This window comes from Zea mays, chromosome 2, assembly GCF_902167145.1.
Source record: "Zea mays cultivar B73 chromosome 2, Zm-B73-REFERENCE-NAM-5.0, whole genome shotgun sequence".
Lineage (NCBI taxonomy): Eukaryota > Viridiplantae > Streptophyta > Magnoliopsida > Poales > Poaceae > Zea > Zea mays.
Window position 1 is genome coordinate 236680041 of NC_050097.1, and position 18782 is coordinate 236698822.

Below are 18782 nucleotides of genomic sequence, written 5' to 3' on the forward strand. Positions count from 1 at the left end.
TCCTAGGTTTCCATTTGTTCTGACAACTATTTTTTGCATGTACCAGAGATCAAATTTCTTGACTTAACTGGCAATCTATTCTCACGGTGGCAAGTAAGAACTCCCACAGAATGATTCTTGTTACTTCAGTTGCTATACTTACAATTGTTGTGACTTTATATAACATCAAAGCAACAAGAGAAATAGTGTTGGTGGTAATACCAAATGCTTGCAGCATATCCCCTGTGCTTCTGTGTTTAACTGTTTATTCATTTGTTGTGTGTCAAACATTTTGGTTCCCTCTCAAGATACATTCTCTCTTTGTCAAGCACTGGCATCCCTGGAAGTTCTTATTTTAACAAAATAATACCATGGAGAATGATGTTGTAGAAACTCCAATGCTCGAGATCGTGTGCTTCCTGTCGCGTTGTGCGCCTCCGACGTGTCAATAGGTGACGTCGTGCTATCGACGACTTTGGTGGATCCCTGTGGGTAGCGGATTCTAGAAGGGTGAAGGGTGCGGGTGGTTGGGGTGTGGCTGAAGAAAATTGGCGCCTATATAGACATCATATATTATATATGTAGACTTAGTATTTTATCATATTGACAGATAAGCATACATACATATATGTGCTAACTTGAACTGGCTGAAGAAGATTGGCGCCTATATATTCCAAGGTGTGCTTACAAGTTGATAACTACCCATGAACGATATAAGTGGACAGTGCCAACAAGTATGTGATACTATTGTGAAGTTCTACTCTGCAATAAAAGCATCCTATCCAGACATCAAAATCATATCAAGTTGTGATAGATCTGCTATTTCATCACACAACCCAGCTGATTTGTATGATGTCCATGTAATGACTGTCTTGCTTGGTTTTCTCATAGATAATATTTTTCCCAGTAGAGGTGACATCTGCTATGCTTCAGGTCTATACTTCATCAGGTGATATGTTTTCCAAATCTAGAATGTTTGATAACACAGCCTGTATCGGACCCAAGGTACTTGCTTTGTTATTGCTACCTCAGTTGTCATCCTTTTACAACTAGCTGGTAATGTCCTACATAATTCATATTTTGCAGGCAATTGTTAGTGAATATGCTGTAACTGGAAATGATGCTCGCCGAGGAACACTAATAGCTGCTTTAGCTGAAGCTGCATTTCTCATTCTATCTATTAAAACTCAGTGGACATTTTCCTCCCTCGGAGCGGCCACGTCGCCCGGAGAAAGGGAGACGTCCGATCTCAACGTAGCATCGAATCTTCAGCGTCCGCATGAGCCCTGGTCGCTTCTCTCTCTTCCTCTCTCGTTCGCTTCGTTCTCCGCCTCTCCTGTCATTGCGAAGCCGCCTCTCGCCCTCTCTCGTCCTTGCGAGACCGCCTCCCAACATCGTCGTTGTCGTGGCCTGCCCATCCCGTGCCTCACTTCGTTCTCTGCCTCTCCTATCCTCAAGGGCGCCGCCCTCTCCTGTCCTTGCGAAGCTACCGTCCAGCACCGGCGTTGGCCGTCGCAGCTCTCTCGTCCTCGCGGAGCCGCCGCCCAGCACCGACATTGGCCGTCGCAGCTCTCCTGTCCTCGCGGAGCCGCCGCCCAACACCGGCGCCATCGTGGCCTGCGCCGCCCGTACCCGTCTCTCTCCCGTACTCGCGAGGTCGCGGGCCGCCACCGATGTCGCCGCGTCCAACACCCCTTTCGCCCGTATTGCTTCATCGTTCGGAGGACCTAGCATTCAGATCTGTCGCACGAGCTGCGATACCCGACCCACTGTTTGGGTAGCCGCCTCGATCTGTACAATGTCGTTGCTTCGATCTATACACCTCCGCCACCACTTCGATTTGTACACCGTCGCCGCGCCCTACACTTTGACATCTTGAGAGGTATCATGAAGCGTTACTTTACCTGTAAGGATCCTCGCTGGATAGTTCTTGTAGATTGTTAGCATGCGAGCGGCTTTTCATACGTTTTTTTCTTTTATTGAGGTGTTTGTTCAGTAGCATTCTGCTCTTAAAATGAGTACATCACTATCATGTGGGTAGCCTGGACCGTTGCTTCACTCCAACTTTGGCCTGCATGTATTTGTTCATATGTAACAACTCTTGGTTGATTTGTTGATTAGAGGTGTTGCATGCATTGGAACGAGGGAGGGAAAATTCCGCTAGAGGTCCTACTAGCAGGACAACTGTTGTTCTATGGGATGGTTTAAATTGTCCTGCTAGCAGATCTTGAATTCAGGTCAGTCACTCCATGGAGACCACTTTAGTGACGCTTGAAGTTTCAGCATATATCTCTTTGTTTTTAGGTGAATATCTCCTTTGTTGATATCCATTCCCTTTGCTTCATCTATTATAGGATAGAGATTTGCCAATCCTACTGATGATGCCGATGTATGGTGCTATTGAGGTGTTTCCATGGCACATAGTGTGCATTCAGATTAGTGCTCTTCACCAACTTAGTTCTTCTATATTTATGACAAGAGAAACATGAGTAACAAAAATGCCAGAAGTACATATCCGTACAATCAAATTTTAAGATCAAACTGAGTGTACTTGGTTGAGTAGTGTACCTACTTTCCTACACTACTTCAAACCATATTTGCTTTACTTTAAACATAGAACTGAAAATAAGTATCCAGAAATAAATATAGTATGTAAGGATCTATTACATTTCCATGCCAGTTGGCGCTAGGATTCTGCGTATCAATGCAAAATGAGGTTAGAAATAGCTATAGTATGTAAGGATCAATAATGATTTGTTTATCATTGTAGATATTTTTTGTCACACGTTGATTTAAAATAATAGCTAATGTGGTTGAAGCAAGCTCCCTCAACATGGATTAAGACAGCCCAGTAATTTACTAATACCATCTGCCAGCCAATTTTTTTTATGAATACCATTGGCTGTGATATTTCTCATTCTGACATTATAAGTTAATTTTGTACTTTTTATGTCAGTCCCACAAGATCAGTGTTCAGTTGGATAACCTGTAGGAAATATTCATGTGGTATATATGAACCTGAATGCCCTTACAAGACATTTGGATCCCTTCATTTTAGAGGAATTAGAATTCACTTAATAAAGTAACTAATTTAGCTTGGAATTGACATTCCACCACTTTCCAAAGTTCTGATATAAGCTTATCTCAAATTCATGGGGTGGAGGATGGAAAATGATTTTATGTATTGCTAGAATTTGTTTGTACTCTGTAACTTAAAGACAATCTTCAACTCACTCCTCTATAGTAAAAATGTAGCACATAAATATCTCTGACATCTTGCTAATAATAGTATACAAATATATTTTGCATAAAACCAAATTAGCTTATTTGGTATATGTCTAAATTACTATTATTAGAATGGAATTCAATTCCAATGATCCAAACGGGGCGTTAACATAATATTTCTTGAACTTTTGTTTCTGTTATTCTGAATTCCAGAATATTTCTTGAAAAATGTTTTTGTTGTTTTGATGATCTGTCTATTAATGGCCATGGTTGTATTGAAATTATTTCTCTGTTGTAGCACACGCACAGTGAACATCGGAGTGATCTGATTATTACTTCATCTTAGGAAGCTATGATAGATGCACGGCATGGTGGTGTTGGTGCTGAGATCCAAGTTATGGAATCATATGAGATTGAAATCAATGGAAAAGTTGATAGGGCGCCCATAAGGGTGCCTTCTGTTCTAGTTGGATTAGAAAGGAACATGTTTTTGTAACGTTATTTCTGGTTTGGCTCCTGCTTGATGGTAGATTGTATTGCAGACTTGTCTGTTTTGATTTGAATCTTTTTTATGCAGCGACGTGGTTGAGATAGCAAGTTGTGCTCCACTCTTTATAAACGACAATGACCAAAGGTAAATGTGAATGTTTACTTTTGCATGGTAACTGTGTCTGTACTTGACGATGCCATCAATATTTAACAACAAATATTGCTCGCTTGATAGGTGGAACCCAGATGCTATAGTCTTTAACTCATGGCAGCACTATGGATGTCCAAATTACTGGATGTTGCACTTCTTCAAAGATTCAAGCGGCGCTACACTTCATCCGTCCACTATTCAACTACCAAACTACGACCAATTGGTCACATCTGCTATCACTTGGAATAACCCACATGATGGGAACACTTACATGAAAATAAATGGGATCTCTTTCTCTTACTTAGGACCTTAGCTCCGCGAATAAAAATGAAAAAAATAACTCGGCTAAGAAAATTTCTTTTGCAGGTTGTAAATTTTGGAAGAAAAGATGTTAGTCTGAATATATATGTAACAGGGTTGGAAACTGATATTCAGACATTTGGATCCATAAAGACGGTTCTCATGTCGGGTTGGCTGCGGGATGAGAACTCCTTCCAACAGCCCGACAAGGTTTGATATTGTCGATTTGATACGACGCATGGCAACTAAGAGCAATACGGTAATGATTACCCCTTGAAATAGTTGTGTTGTGATGTCTGAACTCTTGTGCTATAGGTGGTGCCGGCGGCAAGTCCAATAACCAACGCGGGCAAGCAAATTTCTATTTTGGTGGACGAGAGGCATGTTGTGGTGGCAAACTAACTGGGCAGTAAAGAAGGGTTTGGCCTACTGTGACATTCGACAACTTGTGTAGTGAATATATCCTTTCATGTGGAACTGAACTGATGTTTGTAGAGGATAAAGCTACAGACGATTGGTTCTTTTTTGCAATTTGGTCTTTTCGGGTTTTATTTTCACAAATGTGTCCTTTGTAGTACCAATTCAGAAAATGGACCCTTAGGTCGGCGTCGTCACTAATGGTGCCGACCTAACACGTGTCGACGCCAAAGCCATTGACGCCTAGCTGCCAACCGCAATGCGAGCATGGACATGATATGGCCTAGGTAGGCGCCAACTGTGATGGCACTTAACTAGGCGTCGTGGATCTTGGAGCCTACTTAGGCGCCATGGATCTTAGCGTCGACCTACTAGGGGCTATAAGTACCCTACTTCAGTCGTCAGTTCTTTCTAGTTATTTCTCTTCTTCCAAACGACAAACATCAACCAAAATCAGCGACTTGAATCCATTGTTCCTCCGTGATAAGGTAATCTCCCTCCCTTTTTCGTCTTTTTTGTTTTTTCTCTTTTGTCTCTAATTAATAGGGTTAGGGTTTTGGAATCATTTTTATCGTCATATTATCGATTTGTAGGATGTCTAGGCGCGGTAAATCTGCTAAACAAAGATAAACGTTGTATAAAATGTATTAACTAATATTTCTGAGTCTTGTAAAACTTATCGAAATTTAGGAAGGGTCCTTTGACCGGAACTGCCTTCGACCCGATGCCTTTGTCAACGGGTGTTCCAGTGCCTATGTGTTTTTATGGTGATCCTCGCAAGGTTGACAAGTCCGAGGATCATGACACCTATCGATAGAGGTACTGGATGTGTGCTAACTATGCATTTGAGCCAACGATTGTTCAGTGCCGGATGAATTTAATGGTGAGAATAATTTGTTAATTAGTTATCAGTTTCCATACGAAGTGATGCATGTTTTGTTTTGGTACTAATCATTGCATGTTTTGTAGACTCCTCTATGATTTTGAGCAGTGGATTGACACAAAAATCTCATATAAAGACAAGAAGTGGTTGGAGAATCTTAAGAAGTAGGATGCAGAGGACAAAGAGAGGATAGAGAAAAGACGAGATGAGCTTGCGGGCGAGCAACAACGGGTAGAAAAGCAGGAAATGAGGCGTGTTGCTGAATGCAAGGAGGAGAAGGAGAAGAAGCTTGAGCGTGCACGCTGTGCAAAGGACACAATAGAGGAAAACCATGATGCTTTTCGCAAGGGGAAATGGCCCCGTTGCACTCCGTAGTCTAGGTGCTTCTATGATGTTATGTAGTAATGAACTTCTTATTATGATGCCATATTCCATAAAACTCAGTTAATGCTAGTATGATTATTTAGTCTCGAACAATGTTATGTAGTAATGAACTTCTTATTATAGATTTAAGTTGGGCACTAAAAGCAATTGATGAAGAAGATTTAAAGCAATTGATACAGAGAATCAACAAACACTTAAAGCAATCGATACAAAAGAGTTGTCTAGTAGTGCTCCCACATTCCAAATTGTGTGGACCCTTCTCCACAGTATCCTCTCAATGGCGGTTGTGGCTGCGGTGGAGGAGGTGGTGGACCACCATTCTTGCTGTGACCAGGGCAGCAGCAATATGGATTTGGGCATACTTGTACCTGTGAACCACCTCCATTGTTGTTGTCTCTCCCTTCCTTCTCATTTATGTTGCTGACTTCCCTCTCTAGATCAAATATCCTATTCTGTAGGTAGGATATGTATTCTGCATGCGAAAAAATAGGACGAGTATCTACCCACGGAGTGAACTCGGAATTCTCTTGGACCAATGAATGTTGTATAAATGTTTAGAGTTAGGTTTACTGAACAATAAAATCATATAGAACAAAGGATTAGAATTAATATTTACATGTGTATAAGGACATCTGAATAAACACTAACCTCCATCAATCCCCCCTCGATGAACATCTACACCAAGCAATCCTCCTCATGCATGCACTTCAGGCAATCTTCTCTCCTGTTATCGTAAGACCTAAGTGGAACCTCCTTTTTGAAATCACTTTTACTTTGTACTAGAAATTCATAAGCTGCTTTCTCAAAATAATTGGGACCAAGAAGCCCATCATAACCAATTATAGGTCCCTTCCCCCACATTGTTTGCTCTCTCATTTCTGGAACCCTTTCCTCGAGATGACCTTAAAGACTTTTTAGTTGCTGACTTCCCTTTGTATGGCACAATGAACCAAATGCAGGAAGGGCCACGTATAAATAGGACGTCAAGTTAGTATGTGTTCTATTGGACTCTTATCGTGATACCTCTAAAATTGTATATGATTCGGAAAAGGCTAGGTACTTCTGAAAATGTTAGATGTTTCTGAAAAGGCTAGGTACTTCTTAAAAGGCTAGATGCTTCTGAAAAAGCTAGGTACTTCTGAAAGGCTAGATGCTTCTGAAAAGGCTATGTACTTCTGAAAAGGCTATATGCTTCTAAAAATGCTAGGTGCGGTGGCGGCGCGGAGGTGGAAAAACGCCAAAAGACGGTGTCATCCGCTATAAAGGGGGTCGACACCACATATCTTGGCGCCGACCCCCTCGACATGTGGCGATATGGCTAAGATCTGTGGCGCCGACCTGTCGACACATGCTCGCCACACCAGCCCACGCCTCGATACCTAGGCGCCAATAGCAATGACGTCGACCAGTGTTAGCTAGGCGCCAATAGCAATGACGTCGACCAGTGTTAGCTAGGCGCCAATGCTATTGGCGCCGACCTAAGGGTCTATTTTTTAACATGAAACTGAAAAGGACATATTTGTGAAAATAAAACCTGAAAAGGCCTAAATTGTAAAAAAATACGGAATCGTTGTATGGTTCCAACCCCACCCTTCAACACATGCGCGTACGAGTATCTCACCCCCAATGATCGTCCCAATCCACCAACCCACCTGCATTTTTCCCGCACGTGACCTCTAGAATTTTTTTCTATCACCTACCCACTTGGATTATACCAACACACCACTTAACCCATCAGCATCGCGACAATATTAAGCAATATATCATCGACAAAGATACTTCTTTCACTTCTTTATTGTGTGATTTTTATACTGCATAGTGTATTTAATGGAGCAAACTATCCTAAATAATACTCCCTCCAGTCTAAAAAACAAGTCGTTTTGGACAAAGTTTGAATCAAATATATAAAATTTTGCCTACTAATAACATTTTTGTTATATAGTTTTGAAATCTAACAATCATATATATAGATTTATCTTAAAAGTACTTTTGTAAAAGTATAAATACATTAAGAGTTAATTTTTATTTTAAAAAAAAATATTAGTCAAAGCTCTATTTTGGAGACCGTGTCGCTGTCCTAAACGACTTGTATTTTGATACTGGAAGGAGTAATGTTGTTTTTTTCTTTTTAAGTCATCTTGTATCACAACCACAAAGTCTAGTCCATCCAGACAAGCTAGAGGTAAGGTAACTCATGTGTGCTTTTTTATCCCACGGTGAGGTTTTTTGCTATACTTTATACATCACATAAAGTACATTCATACCGCAATAATTAGTTGACACAAATCAATGTCTATGTTACTCCTGGCAGCTCTCTAGGATCATATATTGTCCCCATAGACCAACACAAGTCTTTTATGCACACTTTGTCCTCACTCACGCGCACCCGAGAAAACTTTCTGGTCGGTTACCCATCCCAAATTTCTCCAAGCCAAGCACGCTTAATCTGGAGGTTTTTTAAGATAGGCTTCTGTCGGAGAGAGAATTCTCCGGCCGGGTGGCGGAATGCACCCGCCCTAAATCCTAAGATGAGGAAGGGGCTTAAGCGTTTTGCCTGTCTTGCTAAGCGATCACCGAGCACATGAACACGCGGGGATTTAGAGTGGTTCGGGCCACCGGAGCGTAATACACTACTCCACTGTGTGTTGGATTGATGTGGAAGCTTGAGAGCTGAGAGTCTGAGTTGGGTTGGTTCGAGTGTGGCCTCCCCTGTAACGTTGCATGCCTCCCCTTTTATAACTAAGGGGGCACGTACAAGGGTACTGAGCCCCGACATGTGGGCCCAAGAACATAACATATGTAGTACTTCGAGCTACCAATGCTTGCTGCTGGAGCAATCTTCTTGTGCCCTGACATCCGAGATCTGCGTAGTATCGGCGTGCAGGGGAAGCTTCTCGCACAAGCGATGATGAACACAGTGCACCCCGCAGCACGACGCACTGTTTGACAATGGACTGGACAGGCACGCTGTCTGCAGGATGGCTCTGGCGCCGCCTGCCAGCGGAGTGGACAGGACGCATTAAATGCTGAGGGGCACATCGTCTGTCAGCAGGGTGGACAGGCGGCGTTCTTCCCGCAATAAATGCAGAGACCGCGCGGCCTAGAGGCCTTACGTTAGGCTCCACCCGCTGGCTCACGTCATGGGCAACAAGCCACGTGGCAGCATCGGGTCTCCGCCTGAGCGGGGAGTGCAAGCGCACAGGATAAAGCCTAGACACGTGTCAGTATCGGACCCTAGCATAGGCCAGGGTATCCCCTGTCCCGGGACCTCGTTATGAGTGGCCCGGACCTTATTCGGAGGGATCCGGACCCCATCCAAGGGACCCAGCACGCTACTTGGGAGTTCCGTACCGTACTCGGGAGTCCGGGTCGAGCATATAGGGGTCCGACGCTTCCTCGTGGAGGTCCGGTCCAACTGACTGCATCCCGGGAAATACCATCTTTTCTGGCCAAGTGGCGCCCCTTGAGCCGTCCACGTGGTGGGGTCAGGTGCTGTTCTCCGCGCGGCTAGAGATCGCCGCACGGGCACCATGTCTTCATACTGTAGTAAGGGGTACCCCTGATTTAGGGTACCGACAGTGGCCCCCGGGTCCGCCTCAGGGGAGGATACAAGCCTGCAGGTGGGGCCAAAGTTTGGCTGGCGTTTGGTTCGCTGCTTTTGCTCGTCCGTTGGTGTAATTGCTGCCGGTCCGCCCTTGGTCACGCCAACTGCCACGCCTGCCCCCGCGGCTGACTGACCTGTGACCTCCGCACTTAATGGCTTTGTTGGGCCATGCGCGGGGTGCCTCGAGATGCTGCATTGTTTTAACTTCTTCGTCTTCTGCGGTGGCCCCGAGGAGGCGCAGTACTGGCACGAGCGGCGATGCGACTTCTCTGCACACGAAAATCGGCGCGCCAGGTGCATGACATGTGGGCCTGGGCCCTCATGTCAGAGGTTGGACCGCTGGTTGCGGCGAAGCCAAGGGGGCGCACAACCGCGGGGCGGTTGCATTCTCCTTGTGTGGCAATTCTCCTTCTTGACCGTTGGTTGCGGCGAAGATGAAGGAGCGCACTACCGCGGGGCGGTGGTATGCTCCTTGTGCGACGATTCGCCTTCTTCGCGCTCTGGGCCAGCTTGTATGACATGTGAGGCCTGGCCCCCGTGTCATAGGATGGGAACCCTGGTGCGCATCAGGGGATACCTTGCCCGTGGCGCTTCGGGGCGCGAGCGGGGAAATCTGCCTTTAAAAAGGGGTTCATCCCTCGAGTAGCAGCCATGCCTTGCTTCTCTCCCACTCGCGGCGTCCTTTCGCCTCCGAGCTCTCTGCGCCCCTTTGCCTTCAAGGTCTCTGCTTCGCGTTGCCGTAGTTTGCCATGGCCTTGTGACTTCATCCCGAGCGCGCCCAGACTGAGTGAGTGCTCGAAATGGTATACCACCTGCTTGGATGGAATGCACCGGCGCTCGGCGGAAGGATTTGCGCCGGCGTCATCCACCCTGATGAACTTGCCGCTAGAGAGTTCGTGCCTTTTGTCCTTCCTAGCGGGTTGGTGCTACCGGTCTTGTCTTTCCTCTGCTGGAGGTGTGCGGTCTTATGGGAGCGGCGCTCTTCCACCGGTGCTTGGCTTCAAGGATGTTCATCAGCCTCGCGGTGGTGGAGAGCAAGCTGAGCCGCGACTTTGCCTCCTACATGGGCTGGTGGCCCGCCTCTTCCTCCAGCATTCGGAGGAAAAGGATGATCACCAGCCTTGTGAAGGAGGCGAACTTCGGCTATGCAGTCCCGGCCAGACCGCAAGCACCGCCTTCCGCCGTGCTCCCAGCTCCATGGCTTGGATGGTCTTGTCCTCACCCCCGTAGGATGACGGGGGCGAGGACCTCTTCGCCATGGCACGCACGCTGAGGTGGTCCCGGCGCAGAGGTGGTCACCGCCGCTGGTGAGGCTGCCCGGTGCAGAGGTGGTTGCCTTTGTTGGCGAGGCTGCCCAGTGCAGAGGTGGTTGCCTCTGCTGGCGAGCCGCTCGGAGCTGAGGTAGTCGTCGCCGCTGGCGAGTCGTCGGTGCAGAGGTGGTTGCCTCCGCTGGTGAGCCGTCCGGAGCTAGCTTCCCACGCGGCCCTACTGGTGTGGAGGTAGTTCATACTTGTAGAGTAGAGATGGAGCTAGGACTCCACTTGAAGGCGGATGTAATACTTTTGCTTTTTGTAAGGTACTTTTGAGTACTATTTATCAAGCAGTATTAGCACTTATCTGTGTACCACTTGTCCCTATTGTGTGTGGTGTAACTGATTCCTCCTTAGTACCTGCCCCCCTGGGATGTAGGCTCGATTTGTCGAGGCTACAGACCAGCATACCTAAGAAAGAGTTGGCAATGGCCCCCAGGAGGTAGCCTTGACCGGGACCTGGGCCTGCACACAACTTCAGCTAGAGAGCATTAGTAGTACACCCACAGGACCCGCCATCTGACATTAGCCATCCTTTGCTACATGCTTGGGACCTGCAGGGTCTAGTCTGGGAAGCCAAGTTGTGCGTCCGGACCCCCTGGAAGGTGGTTCTAGGTACTAGGACACCTGTCGCAGAGTGGTGGAGCATGCAGGCCCATGGTACGAAATATACATGTACATGTGGGCCGGCCTGGCCTGGCACGGCACAGGTCCACAAAAGCACGGCCCACAAAGGCACGACCCACAAAAGCACATATCTAATTATGGGTCGTGCCGTGCCAGCACGTGTGCCCAGTCATCGGCCCACGACACGACCCACAATTAGTTATGTGTGTCAGGCCGGCCCAAATAGCCCAAAATGCCTTAATGTGCCAGATCGACCCATATACATACAACAGTAATACATAAACAAAAAATATAGAATATATATATATATATGACCAAAATAAAACTAAGATGTTTTGTGGATGCACATTAAAAACCTTTGGCCAGAAAGAAAAAAATATTACAACTAGCTCAGAAATAATATTCAGTTCTCTGTCCAGTGTTTAATTAAGTACTATACATCCATACAGAATATATACATATACAATGATCATCATCACTATTCACTATCCACGTATAGGTATTGGTTCTCGAAGGCTTATTGAAGCTCTAGATTCTCCAGGATGTGCTAGTCATGTGGGATTTGACGGACCTTAGTTAAATACTGAGTATATATTTAGTGGGCCTCGATGGACCTTAGTTAAATGGGACGTGCCAGGCCGGCACGTGGGTTTGACTTGAGGCCCAGGCACGGCCCACATATTGGGCCGTGCTGGCCCAGGCCCACAATTAGGTTGGGCCGTGTCAGATATGGGTCGTGCCAAAAATTGTGTGCTTTGGGCCGGCCTATTAGGCACAGCACAAATGTACACCTATAGTACGGAACCAGGCTGAGCGGCTACACGGCTCCGGACCACCCAAGGAGACAAGTGTCCATTCTCTAGTTCCGGACCCCAGGTTGCTGGACCCACAGGACTTATAGCTCAAATACTAGGGTACCCGTCACGGAGTGGTGGAGTGTGCAGGCTTTCGGGTACGGGGCCAGGCTAAGCGGCCACACAGGCTCCGGACCACCCCATGGAACGGGCTCCCGCTCTTTAGAGCCGGCCCCCAGGCTGTCGGGCTCTCCTGCTTTCGCAGAGAGGTCCTAAACTGCAATCCTGGTTGTTCAATTCGGACGTCATCATGTCTGATGGGATGGGAACTGCCTGGGTGGGTTAGATAAAATAACATCCAGAAAACTGCAAGGTAAGACCATGGAGCAGTGGGATAAAACTATCATAGAGACACATCTGAGAGGGTAAATCTTTTCTTTGTAACTTGTCATGCATGGGTGCAGACCAACAGGCCGGGCTTATGAGGGCGGACCTCACCCTGTTGGCGTACATGTATGCATTACCTAGTTACAAAAGGGAGAAAAATTTGACCCCTCAAATTTGCTCCTATGGATAGAACTTACAGAGATGCTCCGGTGGTCAGGAAGAGGTACTCCTTCAGTCATAGCAAGATAGTCACCCCCGGGTCGGCGTATTCCCGTCACCTTGAAGGGTCCTTCCCAGATGGGGGAGAGTTGTAGAGCCCTTCTTGGCTTGGTACTTGCCGTAGAACTAGGTCCCGACCTTGGGTTCCCATCTGTGTTAGATGAGGGAGCCCTCGTCCTCGTGTTGTAGCCATTTTTGCATGGACTTATCAGAGACCTGGACCCGTGGGGAGTCCAAAAGGGTTTCCAGGGGAAGGCGGGCTTCGGCCCCGTAGACCGGGGAGTACGGGGTCCCTTTGGGGGTCCATCTAGTTGTCGCCACCGGAGTAGGAGTCTCCGGCGAAGACATCTTTCAAGTCCCCCTCGGTGACTGATACCCGAGGTCCCGTTCAGCCGCGGCCACCTTGCCGTCGTCGACCTTTTCTTTGCCAGGTCGGCGACGAGGTGGGGAGCCGTCCTTGGAAGACTGCTCGCGCCGCTTGCTGACGCGTTTCGCGAGGTCGATGATCTCGCGACACTCTGCGGTGTTGTGGCGACCGTTGGGGTGCACAGGGCATGAGCCGTTGTTACCCCTCTGCGGCCGTGGGCGTTTGTTGCAGTCGCCCTAGCCCCCGGTCGCGGCTGCAATGACTAGAGCGGTGGACCGCGACTTCTGGTGGTCGCGGTCCTTCTTCTTTTTCTTCTTACCGTCCCAGGGGACGGCACCCGAGCCACCCGACTGGGCAGCCCCGGTCTGTGGGGCCGAGTGCCATGCACTACCCTCGGCGACTCTGGCGCATTTGTCGGCCAGAGCGAAGAGTGTGGGACAGTTTCCACGTCATGCGTGGCCAACTTCTCCAACATTTTCTTATCACGTACTCCCTGGCGAAAGGTCGTGATGATGGAAGCATCAGAAATGCGAGGTATAGTACCTCGCACCTTGGTGAAGCGGGAGATGAACGTCCGGAGAGTCTCCCCGGGCTCCTGCCTCACTGCGTGGAGGTGGGCCTCCACACCGTGTTGCTGGTAAGCGCTGGCGAAGTTCGCAACGAACCGTGCGCAGAGCTCTTCCCAGGAGTAGATTGACCCTAGAGCGAGGTTCATGAGCCAAGTCCGGGCAGGCCCAGACAAGGCGACATGAAAATATGTCACCATCACAACGGTGTTTCCACCTGCTGCTGTGATAGCGGTGACGTACACCTGCAGGAACTCCGACGGGTTTGACATACCGTCGTATTTTTCCGGCAGGTGCGGCCGAAACTTGGATGGCCATGACGCCGCGCGGAGATGATCTGCAAGAGCGGCGCAGCCTACGCCAGCCAAGGGGACACCCGCTTGGGACCGGGTGCCCATTGGGGCCTACGGTGCTACCGTAGCAAAGTCTTGATCGAGGTTGCGACCCTCGACGTTTTGTCGGCGCTTGCGCGCCCTCTCTAAAGAGATCCGGGCGTCCTCTCCCGCATGCCTGCAGTTGAGTTCTGCCCGAAGGTCGTTGGCCTGTGCGCCTCTCACTAAGGGTGAGCGCACAGACGCCGACACTTCATGTTGACGTCGGGATGACTGTGGCCTCGACCTGGTCGAGGTAGAGTGTGCCATGCCGAGCAGTCGGTCGACGTCGTCCCGCCACTGCTTCATGGCCCCCTGTGAGGCCGTGGAGCTTGGAGGGTGACACAGCAACTCCCTGGCTGCTGACAATGCTCCCGGAGCCGTCCTCGATGGAGTCCGGGATGTCTCTGCAGTTGTATGTTGTCGTGCAGCGTGCACAGCAGCAGTGCCCGGCACTGGGCGGTTGGGAACCTATGGCATGGAAGAAACAACTTCTTCCTCCACCAGGAAATTCGTTGAAGTCTCGGCGCGGTGCTCCACGATTTTGAGAGCACCTAGAGGGGGGTGAATAGGTGATCCTGTAAAATTCAACACTAAATTCCAACAACCTTGATTAAAAATATTAGTGCGGGTTAATCAAGTTAATGAGACGAGCTCTTGCGAACACAACCAATCAAAGAGGGAACAATCACAAGAGACACGCGATTTTATCCCATGGTTCGGCCAAGTAACACTTGCCTACTTCCATGTTGTGGCGTCCCAATGGACGAGGGTTGCACTCAACCCCTTTCAAGTGATCCAAAGATCAACTTGAATACCACGACTTTTCTTCCTTATATCTTTTCCCGTTTGCGAGGAATCTCCACAAGTTGGAGCCTCTCGCCCTTACAAGATTGATCACAAAGAAAGCACAATAGTAAGGGTAGGGAGCAACACACACAAATCAGCAGCACACACACGCACACAAGTCAAGACTTGAGCTCAAAATGAAGCACAAAGAGTTCACAACTAGAACGGAGCTCAAATCACTAACACGATCGATCAAGCGCGCGAAGACGAAGTGTGGGAGTATTAGATTGCTTAGTGAATGCTTGGGTGACTCCTCCATGCGCCTAGGGGTCCCTTTTATAGCCCCAAGGCAGCTAGGAGCCGTTGGAAGCCAACAAGGAAGGCAATTCTTGCCTTCTGTCGGGTGGCGCACCCGACAGTCCGGTGCGCCACCAGACAGTCACTGTAGACGGTCCGGTGCGGATCTCCTTCCTATTTTAGCACAGACGACCGTTGCAGATTCATGGCAGTTGGCGCACCGGACACTGTCCAGTGCCCCCTGCTGACCGTTGGCGCGGGACACGCGTTGCCCGCGGATTGCGCGACCGACCGTTGCGCTGGCGGCCGTTGGCTCACCGGACAGTCCGGTGCACCACCAGGCAGTCCGGTGAATTATAGCCATACGCCGCCAAACTTTCTCGAGAGTGGTCAGTTCATCGGAGGCTGGCCTGGCGCACCGAACACTGTCCGGTGCACCACCGGACAGTCCGGTGTGCCAAGCCGAGCTGGATTTTGGCTGTACCAAGCCAAGTCTTTTGCATTTTTTCTATTTCTAGCACTTAGACAATACATGTTAGTACTCAAAACAATGTACCAAGTCTAGAAACATACCTCATGTCTTGATTTGCACTTTTCTCTTCATTTAGCACATAAGAACTTAATTATATGTGTTGGGCACTTAATCACCAAAACATTATAGAAATGGTCCAAGGGCACATTTCCCTTCCAATCTCCCCCTTTTTGGTGATTTATGCCAACACATTAAAAAGCAATCAAAACATGTGCAACAACAATGCAAATGAGGACCAAATCGTATTTGACTCTAATTTGGCATATTTGGATCTTTCTTTGCCACCACTTGGTTTGTTTTTGCAAATCAAATTCATTTTCCTATCTCTAAGTCAAACTCACTTGTTTGGGCATGAAGAAAGATAATCCAAGAATGAAATTGATCAAGAGCCAAAAACTCCCCCTTTTCCCATAATCATAAATTCTCCCCTCAAGAAACCAAATTTTGCAATAGGAGTATTTTGAACAAATTAAAAGTTCTAACTCTACTGTTTTCAAAATTCTCAAGTGGTAGCTGATCCATTTGCTTTGGTCTTAATTTCTCCCCCTTTGGCATCAAGCACCAAAACGGGATCATTCTTGGCCCTTTAACCCCATTGCCTCACCAAAATTGTCAATTACGAGCAAAAGGCAATAAGAGCATAAGAATGAACTTAGAGGTGAGTACACTAATACCGGAGTGCAGTGGAATTCTTTGCATGGTCCAAGTTCACCTTTCCCTTTCAATTCACCTTTGAGACTACATCAATTACACTCAAACACAAAGGTTAGTCTCAAAGGATAAAGTTGTAGCACTTCTCCCCCTAAATATGTGCATCATTCACACATGGACTTTTGAGGTCCGGGGATCCCTTGCACAACTTGAGCACAACAAATTGCATAAATGTATAAGTAACATGATCAAAGGCATAAAACACATGTATGTTATAGATCAATCCAAGTTACGTGAATCTAAGACATTTAGCTCACTATGCAGCCTGCAAAAGGTTTTCTCATCTAAAGGCTTGGTAAAGATATCGGCTAGCTGGTTCTCGGTGCTAATATGAAACACTCCGATATCTCCCTTTTGCTGGTAGTCTCTCAGAAAGTGATACCAGATGTCTATGTGCTTAGTGCAGATGTGTTCAACAGGATTTTCCGCCATGCGGAATGCACTCTCATTGTCACATAGGAGTGAGACTTTGCTCAGATTGTAGCCAAAGTCCCGGAGGGTTTGCCTCATCCAAAGTAGTTGTGCGCAACACTGTCCTGCGGCAACATACTCGGTCTCAGCGGTGGATAGGGCAACAGAGGTCTGTTTCTTTGAACTCCAAGACACCAGGGACCTTTGAAAGGAAAATGTTCCCTTGGGCCATTTCTAAGGATTTTGGTGACTAAGTGCCAACACAAATGGTTTAAGTGTTAAACTGTGCCAAGTTGTGAATGAAGTGCAAATCAACACAAATGTATGATTCTAGACTTAGTACATTGGTTTTTATGTGCTAACATATTTGTCTAAGTGCTAGAATCAGATAAAAGACAAAAGGAAAAAGAGTTGACTGTGTACAGCCAACTGTTGTTCAATCTGGGTGCACCGGACTGTCCGGTGCGCCAGGCTGGCTCTGGCAAAAGGCTGCTCTCGGGTTTCGTCGGCGGCGTACGACTAAAAATCACCGGACTTTCCGGTGGTGCACTGGACTGTCCGGTGAGCCAACGGTCGGTCGCGCCAACGGTCGGCCGCGCAATCCGCGCGTGACGCGTGGCCGAGCCAACGGTCAGAAGGGGGCACCGGACTGTCCGGTGTGCACCGGACAGTGTCCGATGCGCCAACGGCTCCAAATCGTCAACGGTCGGCTGCGCTAGAATAGGAAAGAAATCTGCACCGGACAGTGTCCGGTGGTGCACCAGACTGTCCGGTGCACCAGTCGACAGAAGGCAAGAATTGTCTTCCTGGATTGCTCTCAACGGCTCCTAGCTGCCTTGGGGCTATAAAAGGGACCCCTAGGCGCATGAAGGAGGACACCAAGAATACTCTAAGCATTCTTGATCATTCACACTCTGTCCTTGCGCACTCGATTGGCATTCTTAGTGATTTGAGCTTCGTTCTAGTGGTGAACCTTGTGTTATTCATTTGAGCTCAAGTCTTGGCTGTGTGTGTATTGCTGGGGATTTGTGTGTGTTGCTTTCCTCTCTTACTCTAGTGCTTTCACTTTGATCCTTATTGTAAGGGCGAGAGACTCCAAGTTGTGGAGATTCCTCGCAAACGGGAAAGAGTAAAGAAAGAAGAACATCGTGGTATTCAAGTTGATCATTGGATCACTTGAGAGGATTAGAGTGCAACTCTCGTCCATTGGGACGCCACAACGTGGAATAGGCAAGTGCTATACTTGGCCGAACCACGGGATAAATCCTCGTGTCTCTTGTGCTTATTCTCACTGTGTCTATTGTGTTTCACAAGAGATCTCCTTTAGCCACTTGATTTCATTGTGCTAACTCTTAATCAAGTTTTGTGGCTTTAAGTTTTAAGTTTTTACAGGATCACCTATTCACCCCCCCTCTAGGTGCTCTCAATTGGTATCAGAGCCGTTCTCTTCACAAAAGGGACTAATCGCCCGAAGAGATGGATCCTAAGGGAAATGGGATGGTGGTCAACGATAAGGAGAAGGAGTTCATCTTCAATGAGCCGAGGGACGACAAAGCCACTGACTCCGGCTCAAGTCAAAAGAAGAAGGACGGGAAGAAGAAGAGGCGGATCAAGAAGATAGTATACTACGACAGCGACGAGTCTTCCTCTTCCCAAAAGGAAGACGAATACGAGGAGAAAAAGAAAACGGTTAACTCGAACTTTTCTTTCGATTATTCTCGTATTCCGCAAAGTTCCAATGCTCATTTGCTTTCCATTCCACTTGGTAAACCTCCTCACTTTGATGGAGAGGACTACGGATTTTGGAGTCACAAAATGTGTAGTCACTTGCTCTCTCTCCATCCAAGTATATGGTAGATAGTAGAAAATGGAATGCAATTTGATAGTATGGATAGTCCCATATTTATCAATGAACAAATTCACAAAAATGCACAAGCTACTACTGTTTTGTTAGCATCATTGTGCAGGG

General features: G+C 47.6%; 1 protein-coding gene across 1 annotated transcript; it reads left to right on the plus strand.

Annotated features, from left to right (window-relative positions):
• The first annotated feature begins 683 nt into the window (after positions 1-683).
• On the plus strand, positions 684-4546 carry LOC109944448 (alpha-L-arabinofuranosidase 1). The gene is made up of 7 exons (XM_020549224.1): positions 684-839; positions 913-984; positions 1066-1169; positions 3782-3838; positions 3929-4125; positions 4209-4354; positions 4460-4546. Exons 1-7 carry the CDS (start codon positions 684-686, stop codon positions 4544-4546), a joined length of 819 nt encoding a protein of 272 aa, XP_020404813.1.
• Positions 4547-18782: the final 14236 nt, after the last annotated feature.

Excerpts from the sequence above, each read along its gene's own strand:
- LOC109944448 (XM_020549224.1), top strand. The coding sequence starts at position 684 with ATGAACGATATAAGTGGACAGTGCCAACAAGTATGTGATACTATTGTG. Across the intron at positions 840-912 it reads CTGATTTGTATGATGTCCAT|GTCTATACTTCATCAGGTGA; the intron begins GTAATGACTGTC and ends GCTATGCTTCAG. Across the intron at positions 4,355-4,459 it reads CCTTCCAACAGCCCGACAAG|GTGGTGCCGGCGGCAAGTCC; the intron begins GTTTGATATTGT and ends CTTGTGCTATAG.